Source organism: Rhinoderma darwinii, chromosome 4 (assembly GCF_050947455.1).
Source record: "Rhinoderma darwinii isolate aRhiDar2 chromosome 4, aRhiDar2.hap1, whole genome shotgun sequence".
NCBI classification, from domain to species: Eukaryota; Metazoa; Chordata; class Amphibia; order Anura; family Rhinodermatidae; genus Rhinoderma; species Rhinoderma darwinii.
Window position 1 is genome coordinate 196654862 of NC_134690.1, and position 20141 is coordinate 196675002.

General features: G+C 38.9%; 1 protein-coding gene across 1 annotated transcript in view; it reads right to left on the reverse strand.

Moving 5' to 3' along the window:
* Positions 1-20141, reverse strand: part of COL12A1 (collagen type XII alpha 1 chain) — a 150054-nt gene that overhangs the window by 65195 nt on the left and 64718 nt on the right. The window contains exons 19-31 of the mRNA XM_075862036.1: positions 19371-19490; positions 18340-18504; positions 15610-15759; positions 15034-15173; positions 12157-12286; positions 8320-8465; positions 7660-7789; positions 6825-6964; positions 6273-6405; positions 5363-5505; positions 5147-5279; positions 5028-5054; positions 335-477 (exon numbers count right to left, since the gene is read on the reverse strand). Of these exons, the coding sequence (XP_075718151.1) occupies positions 335-477; positions 5028-5054; positions 5147-5279; positions 5363-5505; positions 6273-6405; positions 6825-6964; positions 7660-7789; positions 8320-8465; positions 12157-12286; positions 15034-15173; positions 15610-15759; positions 18340-18504; positions 19371-19490 (1700 nt within the window). The remainder of the gene's footprint in view (positions 1-334; positions 478-5027; positions 5055-5146; positions 5280-5362; positions 5506-6272; positions 6406-6824; positions 6965-7659; positions 7790-8319; positions 8466-12156; positions 12287-15033; positions 15174-15609; positions 15760-18339; positions 18505-19370; positions 19491-20141) is intronic.

A 20141-nucleotide genomic window follows, 5' to 3' on the forward strand; every position in this document is an offset into this window, starting at 1 on the left:
TCATAGATTGTGTTAAACTGGTAACACACAGCCATATATCTCACGGAAACCAACTGTCTGTGAGACACCTCCCGTGCTTGGATGTCTTGCGGTGCCGCTAACAACAGTATTGCATTATTATGTGGATCCTTCCCATATCGTAAATCTCTCTTGAGCGACAATGATTGATTCTGATCACTCCTCACATGGTCCAAAAATTGGCCTAAACTGTAGATATATGCACATCTTTTATAATGTAACAGGAACCCACCCAGATATTTCTTTAATGTACTAATGTGTAGTTTACAGGTATTCCGTAACTATCAGTCTGTGTAACATTAATTTATCAAATTACCGTTTGTTCAACGCCTTCTCCCACAGAAGGCTGGTAAAATATTCTGTATCGCTGCACTTTGCCACTGGCCGGGTCCCATCTTACAGTCAAGCTACTGGAGGTTGCATTATACACTTGTAGATTACGAGGACCGTTTCTTGGAGCTAGTATAGTAAGAGCAAAATATAGAATACATTTACATAATGTCAGCATATTATCAACATTCCATAAAATATAAATATATGCCTCTGTCCTATTGTTTAACTTAATATATACACAAAACTTATTAAACCAATACAGCTGTCCACTTACATTAAGTTAATGTCAAAAGATTCCGCAAACAATCTAATCTGTATGGGCCTCTGCCATTACCCTAAACAATAAAGCTAAATATTTGCAAGGCCTTTTTCATAGATTTGATGCAAAATTTGCATGTATTTTTTAAGCCAAAACCAGGAACGGAACCTAAACAGAAGAAATATATAAAATACACTCCTCAACATTGAAATTGCAACACCAAGAAGGGCAAGCCGTAAGGTTATGAAAATGGAGGAAGTATCAGGTGTCACTAAGATCTACAAATGATCAAATATTCCAGCAGCTAGATCCAATCTATGGCATGTTGGAGGGGTATAAAAGCCAGATTGAAAGCCAAGTTTTTTTAGCCACATGAAACTTTTAAAATCGGATCAAGTGGTGTGGGATGATTGTGCGATGCCTCCTGTTCGTTTATGTGCCAGTTATCGCCACTTGTTGCAAACTCAAGAGGGATAGAATCCTTGAATTGAGAAACCTTGGTTTTTCACTCAGGCAGATCTCTATGTGCCTGGGCCGAGATGTCAGCACTGTTAAACGTTGCGTGTCCCAGAGGTCGGGAGGACAACAATGAACATGATTGACAGCAAGAGGTGCACAGAGTCAAACCTCTGCACGGACGGATCATATGATTGGCAGAATGGCACGAAGTGATCCATTCTGCACTGCAAGTGAAATTGGACGTCACATCCCAAGCCTAGGGCGACATTGGGCTATGAGCCAGATGTCCAGCTGCAGGTGTTCCATTGACCACACGTTACCACTCAAAGGCTATTATGGTGCACAGCAAGACGGCAATGGAGGTGTAATGACGGGGTAGGGAGACAGACAGGTGAGCCCTAATCTACCCGCCACTCAATCCCTGCCTACTTGCAACGACCCATCCTAGGCGATGGGGTACAACTGGGCGACGGTCCCTATGCTCAGTAAGTGCACGACAGACAAACAGACAAGGGTACACAGAAGCAAGGGAAACGGGGCAGCTGCCCACGGAGACACTGTGAGCAATGAGAGTAGTGAGCGAGCCGAGTCAAACCAGGAGTGCACGAGGTACAAAACGCTGAGCAGGAGAGTGGTCAGTAAGCCAAGGTCAATAACAAGCAGAGGATCAGTAGTACAAGCAGCAGCAGCAGAGCGAGGAAACAAGCAGAGCATAATCACAGGCAAAGGGGGAACAGGAAAGGCAGGTATAAATAGACAGTGGGCGGGAGCTAGCTCCATCTGGCCAGGCTGTGATAGGCTCTCCCACTCCTAAGCCTGCCATCCTGAGTGGTGGAAGATGGAGTCAGTCTCACAGACATAGGAGAAGGTGCAGACTGATTACCCATGGGCGTCGACACAGAAGCTGTGTCTGGCAGATCCTTTACAGTACCCCCCTTTTATGAGGGGCCACCGGACCCTTTCTAGGTGGACCTGGCTTATTGGGGAAACGAAGGTGGAACCTCCTGAGCAATACCCCAGCGTGAACATCCCGGGCCGGGAACCCAAGTCCTCTCCTCAGGCCCGTATCCTCTCCAATGGACCAGGTACTGGAGGGAGCCTTGGACAATCCTGCTGTCCACAATCTTGGCCACCTGGAATTCTACCCCCTCAGGGGTGAGAACAGGGACCGGAGGTTTCCTCGAGGGAGCCAAGGACGGGGAGCAGCGTTTACGGAGGGTGGCATGAAACACGTCGTGTATTCGAAAAGACAGGGGCAACTCCAGTCGGAAGGAGACGGGGTTAAGGACCTCAATGACCTTGTACGTCCCTATAAACCGGGGAGCAAACTTCTTGGACGGGACTTTAAGGTGCAAATTTTTTGAAGATAGCCACACCAGTTCCCCGACCACAAACAAGGGGTTAGCAGAACATCTTCTATCTGCCTGAGTCTTTTGTATGCTCTGGGATGCCTCTAGGTTCTTCTGAACCTGGGCCCAGACTGTGCACAGTTCCCGATGAACGAGCAGGAGAGTGGTCAGTAAGCCAAGGTCAATAACAAGCAGAGGATCAGTAGTTCAAGCAGCAGCAGCAGAGCCAGGAAACAAGCAGAGCAGAATCACAGGCAAAGGAGGAACAGGAAAGGCAGGTATAAATAGACAGTGGGCGGGAGCTAGCTCCATCTGGCCAGGCTGTGATAGGCTCTCCCACTCCTAAGCCTGCCATCCTGAGTGGTGGAAGATGGAGTCAGTCTCACAGATATAGGAGCAGGTGCAGACTGATTACCCACGGGCGTCGACACAGAAGCTGTGTCTGGCAGATCCTTTACAGGAGGCTGGAATGGCGGTCTATCCTCTTCATTGCTGAGTTCCGCTTTTGTATCAGAGATTAGTCTGGAGACCACGTGGGCAACGCTATGAAGAAGCCTGCACAAGCGAATGTCACACCCTTCCTACTATCAGGATTATAGTGTGGGGTGGCATAATGTACGGTAGCCGGACTCTTCAAGTCTTCATTTCAGGTACACTAACAGCTCTGCGTTACGTTGATTTGGTCATGGAACCAGTGGTACGGCCATTTCTCCCAAGTGTCCCAGAAGCCGTTTTTCAACAGGTCGACTCCAGGCCGCTTGTTTCTTCAGCTACTGTGAGCAGCCTGCGTGGCCTAAATGTGCAACCATGGCCTGCAGCATCTCCGGACTTGTATCCCATCAAGCACATCTGGGATGTCATTTGTCGGCAATTGCAAAGGGAGCTGCCAGCAGCCAATCTTAATGATTTGCACACCCAAGCGCATTCAGCATGCCATAACATTCCTCAGACAAACGTTAATAACCTCATTGATAGTATTTCAGTGTGTGTAAGTGCGTGTATTTTCTGCGCTTGGCGCTCATTTTCGATACTGAATAAATCAATATGTTTTTAATATTCTGTCTCCATTTTGTTATCATTTGCATATCATTAACATGTCTATCTATCCTGTGATTTCCACAATTCCAGAACCTTTGCTTCTTGGTGTTACAATTTCAATGGTGAGGATGTGTATATTCACATATAAATTTATATATATATATATATATATATATATATATATATATATATATATATATATATATATATATATATATAGTCCAGAAATAGATGAACACAGCACTCCAATAGTTCCAAAAAATCAGCCCATGTGCTCGTTACCTGGGGGTGAATCAATACCCCAAAACACAATAAAAAGAAGCATAGAACACAGTAACGGCACCAGGACTTCAGGGTAGATGAAAGCAGGGTGGATTTATTCACCTCAACACAGCAACGTTTCGGTTCAACAGGAACCTTTCTCAACAGGATGCCCTCTATGACTGTCCGTCTCTCTGTGCCTTTTTGCGCCGCTGGCGCATGCGCAGTACGAGTGGAACGCAAGTTCCGTCTCTGCGCATGCGCAGTGGTGATTTGCTGCTCGATGCGTTTCACCGGACTTAACATCCGGTGTGGGCGCCATCTTGGAGCATGCGCAGTGGACACGTGCGAACATGACAGGCTGACACCGTTATCTCTGCACAGACTTAACGATTTACAGTAAGTTTATCGCTATTAAAGTTGAATTGGCCTCTGCCCCTTTCCAATTATCTAAATTGCCCTCATTTATGGTGTTTCTTGAGATTCTTACTTTCACTAAAAATGCATATTATATTGCTTATGTATGCCTTACATTTAAAAAAACATGTGCACTTCATGATTGATTCTTTGATATATTGGGATGTATATGTCTGTATGTTTTATTGGAATTGTACATATGATTGCTCTATTGCTGATTAATGTATGCTCCTCCTATTTATACCTGACACTGTGTTCATTGTGTGATGGCTTGAGAAAGGTTCCTGTTGAACCGAAACGTTGCTGTGTTGAGGTGAATAAATCCACCCTGCTTTCATCTACCCTGAAGTCCTGGTGCCGTTACTGTGTTCTATGCTTCTTTCTATATATATATATATATATATATATAAATATATATATATATATTTATTGATTTATATTCACTCCTTTCCTGGATCCAGTTCTAGATTCGGCTTGAAAATGCTTGCAAAATCTGCATCAAATCTGCACTTTTTGAGCAAGGACTAAACATACCCAACTTTTTATGTAGGTTTAAAATGTGAAATGTTACGGAAAGCAGAATTACAATGTGCTTTCAGAGAGTTTTCTGGTTTTATGTCCATAAAGTTTAATCATTGTAAAATAAAACGTTATGCAACTTTCTGATATACTGTGTGTAGTCTCAAATGTATTTACAGAAAGTTGAGATCTTGCAAAATGAGAAGAATTGACCCAAAAAGTATATTAGAAGGTTGCATAACGTCTCATTATATAACGATAAAGCTTTATTTACATAAAAATGGAAAACCCCTTTAAGGACTTAATGGTTTTGTGCAGGTAATAGATACACATTCTAGTAATTATTTATTGAAAATATTTACACATTTACTTACTCGGAGTTGTTAGAGGAATCTTTGGTACTTAATAAGAGAAAAGAAAAAAAAATGTATTTAGTATAATACCTTACAGCATAACATGACAAAAAAATATTCTAAAAAAGACAAGGCTTTACATGTTCGCTCAACTCCCATAAGATCTTCACTTTCAGATTCATCAGGGTAAATAGCGGTCACTAAAACTTCATATGGTGTGTCTGAATCAAGCTCTTCAAAGACCAAAGTGTTTTTATTGCCTTCAAGAATAGTCTGTAATCACATAATTATATGTTTTAGACTGACAGAAATACATGGAAGCTCTGTTCAAGGTTATTATGACGCTAAATATTTACCGCTTTTTTTTTTTCTGGCTGTCCTACTGCCACCCAGCTTATCCTATACAATGTCACATCAGGTGCACCATGGTCCCAGGTGCCTCTAAAACTGTTTTTAGTTATTTCAGAAAATCTGAGGTTCACTGGAGCCGGCACTGGAGCTGTTTAAGTGAAAGTATAAAGTACATCAAGCAGTTATTTTAGTAATCATTTTGCGAAAAGATTATTTTCTGATATAAATTGTGCCTGTCTAAAAAAAAGTTTTGGAAATAAATCATATATGGCTACAGTACTCCTAGCTTGTGGGAAATTTGCCATAGAAGAATAGTGCAGCATCAGAGGGACAAGAATAATATATATATATATATATATATATATATATATATATATATATATATATATATATATATACACACACATATATGTATATATGTATATATATATATATATATATATATATATATATATATATATATATATATATGCAATATATATATATATACATATATATAAACAACCTAATTCATGGCTCTCCAGAATTTCCAACAAGAATTGTGAGACATGGATGGGAATACGAGTAGGTCCCTTACTTGTGTTTAAATAGACCAGTGCTTCTGAAATTGTGAGGCCTGGACCTCACTGGTGAGTTGTTTTTGAGGCACAGTTGGGGAGCTAGTTTTGACAGAAGTGATTATATGTTGCACAGGCCTTTCTCTGGCTGGTTTAGAAAAATAATTGACTTCTTTTGTGCTTATTTTGATGCTCTACTGGATTTAGAAGACACATTTTAAGATGTATTAAGGTCAATTTAAGTTTTTTAATATGGTGGCATGGTCTATGACCAATGGTGAGGTAAAAATCAAGAAGTCCTGTTATATACAGCAATATTATTTGTTTTACATTGGATTCATTTGTAAGTGCCACATACCAGTGGTCCCTTGTGTAAACCGTGGAGAAGATGATAATCCATCTTGCATTATTGCAGTAACACTGACATCATATTCAGTTTGTGAGAAAAGATCTGTTAAAGGAGTACTTGTCCTTGACCCATCCACTTCCACCTAAAATATAAAAATGATGAAAAAAAACTATAAATACATCACTTAGTCAACCAGGACTGGCCTTAGGTTGGTTGGTGCCCTATGCAGTACCTTCTATTGACACCCCCTTCCCCTATGGAGTACCATATAATAATACAATAATACAATGATACAGTATACAATTAATATGGTCATTAGGTGCCCCAAATAACACTGCCAGAGAGTTTCATTATAATACTGCGTGATCAATAAACTAGGCAATGTAGCAGCACCCTGGGAAGCTTCCTTTTCATATGTTAGGATGCCAAGTGTAGAAGCGTGCAAGCATCAGGACCACTGACACTTCCTTCAGTGGGGATAAGCTTCTCATTACTAAAAGGGAGAATATTTGTTTCGGATAGTCATGTTTTCTATATAAGAAATACATATGTATATGTTACCTCTTTGAAATCTTCTTCTCCCTCAGATTTGTACTTCACTATGTATTTTCTGACATTTCCAGGGGCAGGATCCCAAAGGGCATTCATTGAGCTATGGGTGATATCTCTAAGTCTTATATTCCCAGGACCTTGAATTGGCACTGTGAAAAAGCAATGTTATGTTGAATACATGGTTACAGGGTAGGAAAGTACCAACCACTACTAACTGGACTGAATTAAAACACTACTAGAGTTATTGTCTCACAGACTTTTATTTTATAGGTTTATTCTTCATTTTCTAGATCAAAGGACCCATCTTACCATTAACTCACGCAACAACATCATTACATCCTCAAATCAGGTAACCAGTAAGGTGTTCTAACCAAAGACAAATTGCAGTAAGGTAGCACAGTACAAGTCCTATGCAAGAACAAGCATTACAAGATAGTAAAAAGAACATTATTTGATCTCTTGAACATCTATAATTTCTGATTATTTTATTTTAAAGGGGGTGTACAGGATTAGAAAAAACATGGCTGCTTTCTTCTAGAAACAGCCCCACACCTGTCCATGAATTGTGTCTTGTATTCTAGCTCAGATTTATTACATTTAATGAGGTGGAGTTGCAGTACCTCACACAACCTGTGGACAGGTGATGTGCTGTTTTTAGAAGAAAGCAACCCCTTTAATTACCAATATTCTCAAAAGTCACAATTCCATTATACTGGACCCATTAGTTATATTGCTGTGTATTTGGAAGATATGTCATTCCCAAACCTACAGTTAGCTACTGTATGTGGCCATATGGGAGGCGTTTTTCTTTTTCTGCATAGTTTACAGTGCTAGAAAGTCTTACATGTCACTTCTTGAGCTGTGAGTGGGTCACTGGTCAGTTCATCAACAAGCGCATAAACGGTCAATGTATACTCAGTGTTTGGGAATAAGTCCTCCAACTGTACGTCGGTGACTGATGGGCCAACACGCATCTGTAAATGGTAAGATAAATATACTCTAAATGTGATTACAACCACAAGGTGAAAAACTGAAACATGCATGTGACATTAGAGCTGGAACAATTAAAGCAGTAGGATGCTCAAACATGAAATACCCATTTATAATCAGGACAATTAAAAGTTGATTTATGCCAACCAATGCTGGTGCCAAAATCTGAATCCATTTCCACTATTGGTTAAACCCTGGTTTTCCTGTTAATATCTCAGTCTATTTTGGTTCAGATGATGAGTGGTGTGGACATTATGGAAATAGACAATAGTTAAAAAGAATAGCCCTGTGTAATTGCAGAAAGTGTTTGGACAAATTAAGAGTAAATATACGTGTGTATGTAGAATATCAACTGAGCGCACTGCTATGAATTGTGGCCCATATATTGTTCATGGCAGAAAAATATTGGCCGATGTACAATAGCCGCATGAAAGATGGTTTCCTTAAGCACATGATCATATGGCACAAATGCTGATATTTTATTTTGATTGGCTGCTGGAGCCGCATTCCTCACCTCTTTTTCTGTAGAAGGAACAGTAGCATTGACAGCCTCATATAACAACTGATATCCAGTAGCCCCTTGAGCAGCTTCCCATCTGACTCTCATTGTTGTTGTTCCAATGTCATAAATGTTAAGATTTCTAATATTAGGGATCGGCACTGTGGAAATAAGTAGACTTATGTTATTATAAATGTGTATTTTATTGCCTTCCTCTTTGGCATAATATCTGAAATAGTTAAAAGGCTTGTTGTAAAATGTTGATCAATATTTAGATATAAAATGTTAGAGAAATCCAAAAGGTTATATGAAATAAAGGAAAACTTGTACAATAATGTGTGTTACAGTTGTATATTTCAGCATAATGTCGCCTTTCATAACTGATTTATAGTTTAAAAAAAAAATTAATATAAAAATTTGAGCCTTTCAAAATGTAATGTCTTATTTTGTTTTATGGACCGCACATATTACAGCCCGTTCTTATTCACAGTTGGATTCACAAATTTGATTTTGTGAAACTCCCAACTTCCCCTTCTTGTTCATTGTCTCTTTAAAGCTTGATGCCATGATTGGCATATTAAAAGTGTATTCTTTACATCAGGCACTGAACTGTAATTTGCTGGAAGACAATCTGACTCTATTAGAATGCAGTGTATTAAAAATGATTGCATTATCGGAGCCTTTGAGTCAAAGAGAGCTGTCAACTAGATCCAGCAACAACCAGTGCAATTGTGAATACAGCTCTGGACTACACTAAATGCTAGAGCTCAGATTCGATACGAGATAAGTATTGCAAAGCATTGCAAAAAATGATGTTCAAGGGTGACTCTACACTTTATATTTGCTATTTATCGTATTTGTCATGCTTTTAAGAGTAACAATTCTGTACTGTATGTTATATTTTTATGCAACTGAAATTTTACATATTGTAATCTGACTACTACAAATTTACAAACTACAGCTCATCAACAATATATAGTTTAGACACCTCAGTAGAAAAGGAATAGGAAATAGGAGAATACAAAGGAATAGGAAATACACACAGTAATTCCATTTGCTGTGTATTTAAGTGTCAAATGGTTCAAGGTGAGAGCTATGAACCCCATAGTCGGCAAAAATGATATAATATGTGTTTCTTCTTCCACTGCAATCACCGTAATAGATTTTGACTTGTTGAAGTTGTCAGGTCATTGGTACAGGTCATTCCTGTGCACTGAATGTGGTTTTAATTTATAGAGAACAGATGTTTTGCTGTATGAATTTTTAATCATTAGTAAATGAAGACCACATGTAGTAATGTGTATTTATCCAGTAAAGTGAGTTATTAGTAGGTAACTCAGTAAAGTCACAGAGTAGAAAGTAACAGATTTTTATTTGGGCCATAAAGGTACCCAAAGTGTAGAGGTTCTTGTCGTTCCGCATTCGCGCACGCCCGTTTGTGCGCACATCTCATGTTGCCGCTCCCCACGATACTGGATGCGAGTAGATCTTCTTCTCCTCGTCTTCTGTTCCGTGGTGACATCTGTGGCAGCGGGCGTATCATCGGGAGCGGCGACGCTGGAGATGTGCGTGCGAATGCTCTCTGCAGGACGACAGGACTGTGATCTCGCGAGAGAGATCACACAGCACAAGCTGCTCTCACACTGTCCGTAGCTGATTGGACAGTGTCAGAGCGATAAGTAACATGCCCCCATGCCATTTAGAAATAAAGAAACGCCCCATTGACAGTTCAAAGGGTTATTTACACCGCGTTCCAAATTATTATGCAAATGTTATTTTTCGCTGATTTTCCTAAATAGTCGATGCAAATGACAGTGAGTATAATCTTCAAGCCATCAACCGTTGGAGTATAATGCAAATTTTATTTAACAAATCTCCTAATGATAACAGATTTTTTTTTAGAAGTAAAAAACTCAAAATGCACTGTTTCACATTATTATGCACAACAGAGATGTAAAGAAAACTAAAATGGTAATTTGTTGAATTTGCAGCATCAGGAGGTCATATTTACAGAAATCAATCTTTCAATAAAAAAAAACTTAACAGGCCAAGTTACATGTTAACATAGGACCCCTTCTTTGATATCACCTTCACAATTCTTGCATCCATTGAATTTGTGAGTATTTGGACAGTTTCTGCTTGAATATCTTTGCAGGATGTCAGAATAACCTCCCAGAGCTTCTGTTTTGATGTGCCTCCCACCCTCATAGATATTTTGCTTGAGGATGCTCCAAAGGTTCTCAATAGGGTTGAGGTCAAGGGAACATGAGTTTCTCTCCTTTTATGCCCATAGCAGCCAATGACACAGAGGTATTCTTTGAGATGGTGCATTGTCATGCATGAAGATAATCTTGCTACGGAAGGCACGGTTCTTCTTTTTGTACCACGGAAGAAAGTGGTCAGTCATAAACTCTACATACTTTGCACAGGTCATTTTCACACTGTCAGGTACCCTAAAGGGGCCTACCAGCTCTCTCCCCATGATTCCAGCCCAAAACATGACTCCGCCACCTCCTTGCTGATGTCGCAGCCTTATTGGGACATGGTGGCCATTCACCAACCATCCACTACTCCATCCATCTGGACCATCCAGGGTTGCACGGCACTCATCAGTAAACAACGCGGTTTGAAAATTAGTCTTCATGTATTTATGAGCCCACTGCAACCGTTTCTGCTTGTGAGCATTGTTTAGGGGTGGCCGACTAATAGCTTTATGCACACTTGCAAACGTCTGGAGGATCCTACACCTTGAGGTTCGTGGGACTCCAGGGGCACTAGCGGCTTCAAATACCTGTTTTCTGCTTTGCAGTGGCATTTTAGCAGCTGCTCTCCTAATCCTATTAATTTGTCTGGCAGAAACCTTCCTCATTATGCCTTTATCTGAACGAACCTGTCTATGCTCTGAATCAGCCACAAATCTTTAAACAGTACGATGATCACGCTTAAGTTTTCTTGAAATATCCAATGTTTTCATACCATGTCCAAGGTATTGCACTATTTCACGCTTTTCGGCAGCAGAGAGATCCTTTTTCTTTCCCATACTGCTTGAAACCTGTGGCCTGCTTAATAATGTGGAACGTCCTTCTTAAGTAGTTTTCCTTTGATTGGGCACACCTGGCAAACTAATTATCACAGGTGTCTGAGATTGATTACAATGATCCAAAGACCCCCTAAGACAAAATACCATCCATGAATTTAATTGAAAAACTAATAATTATATGTTTATGAAACTTAAATCCAATGTGCATAATAATTTGGAACATGGTGTACATATCGGGAGCCAAATATAACGGCACCGATATCTAAATAACGGTGGAGGCTAGAATTTTTTTTTAAGTAAGATAAGGTTTGTGCAGCAGTGCCTATTACATGGTGGTCTATGGGCAGCATTTTTGTGTCTCTCTCTTTCTGCTTCCTCCTCCTGCTTCCGCAATGTGTCTATGTCTTCCACTCCCTTCTCCTGCTCTCCCCTCAACTTTCCATAGACTTCTATAAGTTGGAGGGTGTCTGTCTTTCTCTTTTCCTGTTCCCTCCTCTTGCTTCCCCTTCCCCTCCCCATAGACTTGGTAGTGTCTGTGTCTCTGCTACTGCTGCCTCCTTCTACTGCCTCCTCCTGCTCCCCCCATCCCTCTCCATAGACTTCAATGGGCAGGCAGTAAAGAGACACGCCCCAACTTCCTAACGGAAGGGGGACACCTAGTGGAAGTAACTTTACACAGAATTTGCATGGGTAAAACATCTACATTTTAACAGTAAACAAATCACAAAGTTGATCTATATTAGGTATTCTATTAGATTAGAATAAGTTGTTTGAACAATTAGTGTCAATTTAAAGGAAAATGTAAAACTTACAGGTGGTTTCCTGGCCAACTAATGGCTCACTGCTTTCTCCTTCTACCACTGAATATACTTTAACTTCATATTCAGTTTCAGGCTTAAGATCAGTCAATACAGTTGATCTGTCATTTCTGCTAACAATGACCTACAGAAAGACAACAACAGCAGCTAAATAATAGGCATAATGGAGGAATATTATTGTTAAGTATTAACATTATAAAGTAGTTATTGATTTATGAAGCCATATAAAGTACATATTTAAAAAAAAAAAAAAAAAAAGAACAAGATAGTGTACAGCAAATCATTCCTTGCCCCCATACAGCCGTGCCTAAACAAAAGCTCGGTAGGTGGAAGCCTCTATAATAAAAGAAGAAGAATATTATTGACTTAAACGTGCCCTTGAAACCTGTGTTTTAACTATTCAGGCTTTATTTTAAGTTAAGCTCTATTCACACTTACGACATGATTTCAATTCTCAGAAAAAGCGTGGTTCAACAGCAGCACACGTCTCCCAAATTGCAATCAATATGTTCTTTTATTGGTCAAACATCCAGTAAAAAATGGCAACGTTTCGACCCGTGACAAGTGAAGGGTGTTTCTCAAGGCTTGAGAAAGACCCTTCACTTGTCACGGGTCAAAACGTTGCCATTTTTTCTGGATATTTCACCAATAAAAGAACATATTGATTGAAATTTGAGAGACGTGTGCTGCTGTTGAACCACGCTTTTTCTGAGGATTACATTACGTCAGACTGGGTTTGTCTGATCTTACAGCGTGTCACCGCTCCTGATATCGGGATTTGTGCTGCTTCAAACACTTTATTTTTTGGATGGTTTCAATTCTGTCAAGTTTCCATTGGGACAGGAAAAAAAAAAAAACTGACAAATTCCATTATGAGTCGGGAATATAAAACTGATCCATTTTTACCAGTGATGGATTTAAAAAAAAACAAAAAAACAGAAACCCTGATGCCAGTGTGAACAGAACCTCATTGTTATCCAAAGATGTAGAAAAAAAACTCAAAAATATTATATTATTAATAATAATAATAATTAATATTATTTATATAATACAACATATTCTGCAACACTAAAAAAACTGCCTAGTTTATTGCTAATTTTAATAGCTAGGCCATCAAAGCAAAAATTACATTACCCAATGCATAAATTACCTTAGTTTGTTTACCCCTTTTACTGACAGGGATGTATGTAGTATGTATAATCTTGTCGCGACTAGATTATAAGGGCTAAATTTTAGGTCAAACTTAGTATTATATTAAAGCCAAGCATCTTAGCTTTTAAATGATACCAGGTCCAATATGCAATATTTGAGAGCGCAGCACCTATTTGACGGAGAGCAGGATGAAAAGTTTTGCTTTCTGGTTTTGTGTGTCTGTGTGTAAAGAAGGGGTAGGAGGGGAAAGCTGCAAGTCACAGCAAGGAGAAAGATCCCAGCCTGTTACTGTCTTCTCTCCGCCTGCACAGCCGCCTGTGACCCAAGGAGGTGATAAAGAAAACTCTCTTCATTTTACCACCTCTATTACCAATGAGAGGGGATATACAGTATGTTATTTGATTGTCACATTTAGAGGGATCTTTTTTTTCCTACTACAGGCATGAGATGAGCAGTTGCATGCCTAATAACCCCGTTGACCAACTTGGACCGTTTGGCAACTCGAAAATGTTTATCAGCATCTGGATCGCAGATTTTTGCTCTCTTCAGTTCTGGTGATTATGTGAAGATATATGCATGTAGACATAGACATAAGGTATGTGTATGGGGGTATAGTATGATTTTTTTCATTTTAAAATTCAGTTTTTATTTGTGTCAAAAGTGGCAAAATTGTTGCGGCGGCAAAAGCACGAGGCTGTGATTATAGTTACAAAATATATATTTAAAGTGTAGGTTCACCTATTTTCCCAACAATGAGTAGAAGCTGTGTAAAATAAAAAAATTGTTTATGATATTATTTATCTGTTTATCGTTGTTGCCTTGATTTGCAATCCATAGCAGAAAAAGAAGGATAATTCCAGATATCTGTCTTTACTAACTGTTACTTAGTGTAAAATAATGCAGTCAGTTGGAGAGATGAGCTCTGTGAACTGTGGGACAGTCCACAGCACGCAGATGAAGTCAGTTAGATAACAAAAAAACTTTCCTTTACACTGCTCTGTATAATTGCCCAACATTGTTTAAAATGTGAACCTACACTTTAAGAGTAAAAGTGAAACTTCAGGCTACAAATTGGAATGGGCTAAAACTGTGCAAAATCAGGTGTTCACTTTTGTTGACTTTCCACAGAATAGTCACAGATTGGCTCCTCCGAGGAACTATGGTCTTCCTGGATAAAGAAGGGTAGCCAAAAATATAATGGGTATTTTAACAAGGCATATGATTGATCTCTAAATCTGTGAAATAGTTCAATGTTATGCCAAAGTTGACACTGAATTGTCAGGTCCTGTTCACACGGTGGATTTTGCGTGGCAGGTCCCGCCGCAATATTCACTGCGGAATTATTCCTGCCGTTGGCAGGAAGATTCTTTCCATTGACTTCAAGATCGAAGATCGAGCCGGACGCTTCTTTTTCCCACTAGCTTAAAAATTCAGGTAGCGGAAAAATAAGCATCCAACTCCCACTGAAATAAATGCAAAGGTGGAATTTTGCGGATTCTGCCGCAATATTTCCTCCGTGTGAACAGGGCCTTAGATAGTTATTTACAATAGAAATAAACATACTAATGATAACTTTTTTATAGACTTCTATAGTACTACACTACATTTTGTCTTTTGCTTCCATGTGCAAAACAGCATGTGTCTACGGTGGCAGAAATCTTCCAGTTAAGACAAGGATTAACCTGTAATAAAGCAGCATATTTTATTTGGGCACCTTACCTCTTGGGGCCTGCCTCCAGCCACAGGATAGTACTCCACTCTAAATCTATCTACACTGTGAGATGGCGGAACCCATGTTACTCTGAAAGATCGAGGGGTGGGCTCCGATGTTTCCAGGTTCGATGGTGGTTCCAGTTCATCTGTGTGCAAATTTAACAGTGAAAAACTTACAAATACATTTCTATACATTAAATGGAATAATGTGAATGTTTTTAGAAAGACTTTGCTGTACTTGAGTTATGTATTCTAAGCATTGTGGAAACAGGGAGCACCTATGAACATACATGGCCTCGGGGTCACAATTTGGGAATATAACTGAGTGTGAGAAACTGTTAAAAGAAGAAAGTTACTGCTGGCAGGGACAACATTGGGTGTGTGAGAGCAAAAGCAATTTACCATTTTCTACGATGTTTTCATACTATATACGAGAGGAGAACCTCTTAGGTTCATACTGATGTGTGCTGAAGACATATCTCAACAACAGCTTTAGGCTGTGATTAGTCTTAGTCATGTGCCAAATCTAATTAACAAAAATTCTGTATAATGTACACAATGTGACAAAAACATGTAACTCACCTCCTCCACCCTTAACACTATTACACAAATTTGTTGTGACCGGCTCGACAATGTTGGTCAGTTGGGTGAAATCATTGACATTGAAGACATAGATCTCATCAGGATCAGTAGCAATTTCTTTTAGTTCATTTTCATCCGCATTTTTAATACCTAACAATATAAAATCAGAGTGTTAGTAACTTTGCCATAAATGTCTGTCTGTCTATCTCTCCTTCCATCCATTCCACCATCTATCTATGCTTTGATCCATTCATCTAGAACAGTGGTGACCATGTGGTTGATCACAATCTACCAGTACATCTGTGGGGAACAGTAGTTCTGAATGTTAGGCCACCAGGCTGTCCTCCTGCAAACTGGCAAAACAGCTTCCACGTATGTTTTTTTTCCAGTAGGTCCATCACCACTTTTTGTTAGTGAATTGCCTATTGGTGAATCAAATAGGGACTCGGAAGTCTTGACTAGTGCTATTATCTGTTGTGGGTCATGTACACTTCCGTATGAAGAATACACAATCTGACAAGTAGAGGAGCAGTACTGTCATGTATGAAGACTGTATGGCAGGGAAGCAAGTGCAATAAGTAACTAACTATGGCTGCTATAACTATTATTGGGGGAATTGGGCATTAAAAAAAAGGTGCATGCAAAAATTTTGCAGCTCCCTCTGCATACCCGTTCCGTGTCCCCCTAGCAGATCGCCTAAGTCTCCAGAATATGTAGATCTCATACTGGAAAAGTTTGGTAACTTGATCTAAGATATCTAGAGAGCTATAAGAAATGAGTTGAGCCACCACAGCAGCAGCTCGGAATGATTGTGTTCCCCTGATGTCCTTCTACATCACATAGGAATAGCAATACTTAGTGCATCTTTGCTTGTAAGATAGTGCTAAGTACACAATACAATACATTATGTTACTGACAAAAGCACATTCTGTATTTTCTGTTGCTACAATATCAAAACTTTTGGTAAATGGTATGTGCAAAAAACATGGCAAGCTTTAGATGGATTGATTTTACATCATTCAGTTCAATTACGCAAATGGCCAATCCATTCTATTTTCTCTCTTTTACTCTTTTGAATTGGTGGTATTTTTTTAATGATTTTTTTTATATCAAATTACAGTAGGTTTCTAAATACTACGTAAGATTGCCAGTTATGTGGACTTTCAGTTACTTTTTTCTATGATCTATCAAATCCCAATATATTTTCAAAATATATTAAAATACTTTTGCTATTTAATACATTATGGCAATCAATATCATTCTTACTTTGGTCTTGTTATTTCTAAATGTTTTTCAGTTTCAGAGTTGTAGCTCAAAGTAAGAAAAATTACAAAGTAAGAAAAACTTTAGTACAGGGACTCTACAATACTAAAGTAAATATCTGACCATCTTAGTGATATGGAAAAAATATTTCAGATAAAACTAAACTCTTTGCATAGTTTAGTATCATCTGGCTGGCAGAACACTGGCATGCTACCTAGATAGTAGAGTCACTAAGCCAGTCTTACAATCACGATTCGAGGCTGGAGAAAAATCTGGCCATTCAAAACATCACGCAATAAAAATATTCCTTGGGATTCATGCTCTGCCAGTAATATAAATCTGTAGCCAAAAGAATAATGTATTCTGCTGTCCTCCATACATTATTGCCTTTGTAGTATTTTAGTAACCGTATGAAAATCATTGGCCATTTTCGCAGGAGTCAGTACAAATTCACAGATCAAAAGCACGTGTTATGTAACAGATATAGATCTCGCAAAACATGATTTCTATAAAGAGTCGTTTTTTAATATTTCTTCATTTCAATTCAGAATTTTAACCAACCACACATATACAAAATGTTTTTCTATCAATGAGTAATTTACAAAATGTTTTTTTATATAATTTTTTTGTTTAATATGCAAAGAAGCCTCAGTTACACGTTAAATAATATCCAAGCGTTTATGGTCATCTACAATAGTTTCAATGTGTATCACAAACAGGAAGCGATCATACGAGATGACGGTCATGGCCATCCATGACCAACTGAAACATGCATAATATCCAATCTGGATCTCCTCCTACCACCTCCTCCTATAACTATATATGGTTAGAATTAAGCAGACTATGGTATCTCAGAATGGCAATTTTGTACTAGCAAAATATTCTTAGCATTATGTACAGGGCTACAGCGTAAATAATGAAAAAAAAAACAGAAACATTTTTTAAGAGTAAACAAGCATATTACTGTCAATTTATCTACAGAATTACAGTTGAACCCTTATCCCAGAGTATAGAAGTTGCGAAACTTTTTCATGATTTCACACACACATGTATGTGTATATATATATATATATATATATATATATATATATATATGTGTGTGGTAGTTATTGCAGAAGGCTTGTATTATCAATATGAGGGCCCATCATAGCTCTACATGAACAATGAGTAATTCTGTGAGGTATTCCTTGGCTGCAATTATAGATCTGTAGCATGGCATATCTACCGAGATGGGAACTGCCCCATGCCCCTTCCTAAATCTGCCTTTACCTATTTTTATCTTGACAGAACCTGAGCCACATTGCCTGAACCCTGTGGTGCCCTAAGACCAAGTTTATAAGTCACTGTATTAAATGCATAACCAAATAGTACAGTGAGTTGGGTTGGATCATTCAGGCTTCTTGTATGAGGACTTGTTTTATCATTTTATTAGAAAAAAAAGTATTTGTCCCAAAAACGTAAACTTACCAATGGCATACAGTTCTATTCCCTCGTCTCTCAGCTTTTTGGATGGCCCAACAATGTCATCCTGTGACTTTCCGTCAGTGATGACTACACCAATTTTGCGTGACTTGGGTCTCATGCCAACCGCCGCTTTGAAGTTGTTTTGTAAGATGAAATTCAATGCCAAACCTAATGAAACATGAAGAAAATTATTATCCTGTCCATATGCTATAACTTGTTAATACTTACATAATAATTATGCAGGTAGTAACCGATTGTATTAATCATGAATTAAAGCGTACCTAACTTTTCAGGTGACTTTTCAGAATGAGCTGTCATAGGTGTGTACATGAGGATTAACACGATTTCTGGACATTATATGACTTGAATGTGTCATTTTTTAGCAGTTCTTCCCTCTCCAGGCTCTATCTCTAATTCTCAGTTTTCTCTGATCTAGTGGGCAGAGCCTAACGGCTATCATGTCTTCTATATACTGCACACCTCGAATGAGAGAATCCTGCTCACCTTTCTCTATATATCACATATATAGAAGCTGCCGCACCATGGAGGAGATAATACAGCAGTAATGAGCAGTATAGCTAAGAATCCAGCACTGGGGTGAGACAGTAATATCCACTAGGAAGCAGCAGCACATCTGGGTGTATCTTTTCCACTCTGCCCCTGCCCAACTCTCCATAGACTTATAAGGACAGCGTGTCTGTGTCTGACTCACTCTGCTCCTGCTCCCTCCACCTTCTCCCCCTTCCCTCTCCATACACTTGTATTGGCAGGCAGCAAAGTGACGCAACACCACCTTCTGCAGCCCATCACATCTGCTCTGTAACGAGGGACGGACTTTGCTTGACAACAGGTGGATAGCAGATTACAGGAAGGGAGACATGTAGTGGCAGTAACTTCACACTGAATTTACATGGATCAAACAACTACATTTTTACAGTAAGTAAATTACAAAGTAGATATATATCAGGTATAATATTAGATTAGCATAAGTTGTTTGAAAAGTTAATGTCCATTTAAGCAATAGCATTATTTACCTGTCAGAGTGTTACCCCCTTTGTAAGGTAGATTTGCAACAGCATCCATTAAAGACTTCTTTGTTGCATGAGCATTGAGTTGCCACTCAGTTCTAGGATCTCCACTATACTGAGCAAGAGCTGAAATTATAGGCAGAGTATTAAATTATGATAAAAGCATAAAGTAAACTAATCTTTAAAATTAGCCATTATTATCCAATGATATTGTTTCTAGGCATTTCAAGATTTCCAACCAAAATTGCTACAGAAAAAACAATATCATTTTCTGGGGAAAAAAACAAAACAATCTGAATAGAAACAATGAGGCTCTTTCCTCAATGCTGTCATGGGTTTTGTTTTTCTTTTGTTTTTTTCACAAATGCCATGATGGTTATGACAGATCCATTATGATCAAGAGATCATAACAGCACTTTTCTGGCTGTCAAAGAGCAGTTAAAACTTAATGAAAAAGAACTAATGCAAGTGTGGACGGGGTCTGAATTGAATACACATTTGTAATTCTAAAATCCAGGCAGTTAGCAGCTCACTGATACTTTGGTTGAAAACATAAGTAATCGGAGGCTGAATGGTAGGCTTGTGCTGTCTGACAACCCCATTTAAAAGGCCGCAGTGAAGCCATACCATTTGATCCAATCAGGTTTTTTACTCTAAAGCTACAGTAGATGTAGAATCCCTACCAGTCTAAGTTATTGATCCTACAGTTCATGAGGTTAGCTCATTTTCCAATAGCCCCTGCAAACGTTGCCATATTGAAACCACAGCGGGAGAAAT